This window comes from Gekko japonicus, unplaced genomic scaffold, assembly GCF_001447785.1.
Source record: "Gekko japonicus isolate JY-2015 unplaced genomic scaffold, Gekko_japonicus_V1.1 scaffold2193, whole genome shotgun sequence".
In the NCBI taxonomy this organism is placed as follows: Eukaryota; Metazoa; Chordata; class Lepidosauria; order Squamata; family Gekkonidae; genus Gekko; species Gekko japonicus.
Window position 1 is genome coordinate 150,105 of NW_015168111.1, and position 1,827 is coordinate 151,931.

Here is a 1,827-nt window from a genome sequence, read left to right on the forward strand (position 1 = left end):
GGTAGGGACGCTCGGGAGGGGGAGGCTGCCAAACTGCGCATGCTCACACATGCGCAGTTCGGCTGGGGGCCGGGGATGCGCCGGTGGCAAGACGCACCGCCGATCCCACGGCCAGCGATGATATGGACCAAACGGATGAACCACCTAGGTAGGTGGTTCAGTTTTGAAGCGCTTCATCGGAGGAAGGGCTGGATCGGAGACGGGAGCACAATGCCAGCCAGATGTTGACGTGGGATCGCGCCCGTTTGCTGTGCTTCCAATCCGGCCCACTCCCGGCCCAAAACGCCTCATATGAACAGGGCCAAAGAAAGTCAGTTGTAGTAGATTTGTTGTCTTCAGGGAAGCTCATCAAATGTTACTGTTCTCACTGACAGTGATTCCATTGTGGAGGAATTCCTAGTCTACCAAGAACACTGGCTGAATGATACATATTTCAAAAGTCTGATGCTGAATGTTATCACAAATGGAATTCCTTTGACAACTCAAGTTCTTTTCTATTAAAATTCATTTTCAGAATTATTTTTTTCAAGGCTGTTTTCATATCCTGGTTCCTTAAAGTGTAGATCATTGGGTTGAGCATTGGTGTGACAACACTGTACACCACAGCTATGATTTTGTTCATGTTAAAGGAAGAACGGGTGGTTGGACTTACATACATGAAAATCACTGTCCCATAGTACAGAGAGACAACAGTCAGATGAGAAGCGCAGGTGGAGAAAGCTTTGTGACGTCCATGAGAGGATGGTATTTTCAATATGGTTACAGTAATGTAGATGTAGGAGACCACTGTGGACAGGAATGTGCTCAGAATCACCATAGCAGAGAGTAGAAACACAGTCTTCTGAGTAATAGATGTGTCTATGCAAGCCAGACTTAATAGTGGGGGAATGTCACAAAAGAAATGGTTTATTACATTGGGCCCACAAAATGGTAAGTTAATCACCACAATGGCAGCCACTAAAGGGGACAGGCAGCCCCCTGCCCAGCAACCAATCACTAGAAGCACACACACTCTTTTATTCATGATTGTGGAATATCTGAGAGGGTAGCATATGGCAACATACCGGTCATAAGCCATAATTGCAAGGAGGAAGCATTCAGCTGACCCAAGGAAGAAGAAGCAGTAGGACTGCAACAAGCACCCAGCAAAGCTAATGGTGTGCACATTTGTCAACAAGATGGATAGCAGTTTGGGAACAGTGGAAGAGGTATATCCTATATCCAGCAGTGATAGGTTCCCTAAAAAGAAGTACATGGGAGTTTGAAGGTGGCTGTCAGTCTTAACTGTGATGATTATGATCATGTTGCCCATCAGTGTAAAAAGGTACATCATGAGGAAGAGAGAAAACAGTGACATTTCTACTTTCCTAGTATTAGGAAAGCCCAGGATAATGAACTTTGTAACTATAGTATGGTTCCAATGTTCTTCAGGCCACTTTTCCAACATCTATAAGAGGTAGGAAACAGTATTTTAATACTTAGGTGTTGTTTTTTTAAAGGGGGGAGCCAATACAGAAATGAAAATGAAATTAAATATGCACCTCCCCCCCCCACACACACAATTAAAGAACAAATTCCACACACTTAGTAAGGGGCAAAAACTGGAAATGTGGATTGATTTATTCTTAGTAAAGAATCTTCCACTGGTAAAAAAGCTTTAGTAATTGAGGGGAAAGTTCTTTCCTCTAATGGGGTGAGTCTAACAAAAAAAAAATTCTCAGTGTAAAGAACTGTTGGACTCAGTCCTTGAGGTCTGAAGTCTAAAAATAAAGCAAAAAGAGAAGTTGGTATCAAGGAACTATTTACCCCAGAACAGTTTAAATTGTC

At 43.2% G+C, this 1,827-nt stretch overlaps 1 protein-coding gene across 1 annotated transcript; it reads right to left on the reverse strand.

Annotated features, from left to right (window-relative positions):
• Positions 1–457: 457 nt before the first annotated feature.
• On the reverse strand, positions 458–1,447 carry LOC107113502 (olfactory receptor 6M1-like). The gene has a single exon (XM_015414837.1). It carries the CDS (start codon positions 1,445–1,447, stop codon positions 458–460), a length of 990 nt encoding a protein of 329 aa, XP_015270323.1.
• Between the last annotated feature and the right edge of the window lie 380 nt (positions 1,448–1,827).

Excerpts from the sequence above, each read along its gene's own strand:
- LOC107113502 (XM_015414837.1), bottom strand. The coding sequence starts at position 1,447 with ATGTTGGAAAAGTGGCCTGAAGAACATTGGAACCATACTATAGTTACA.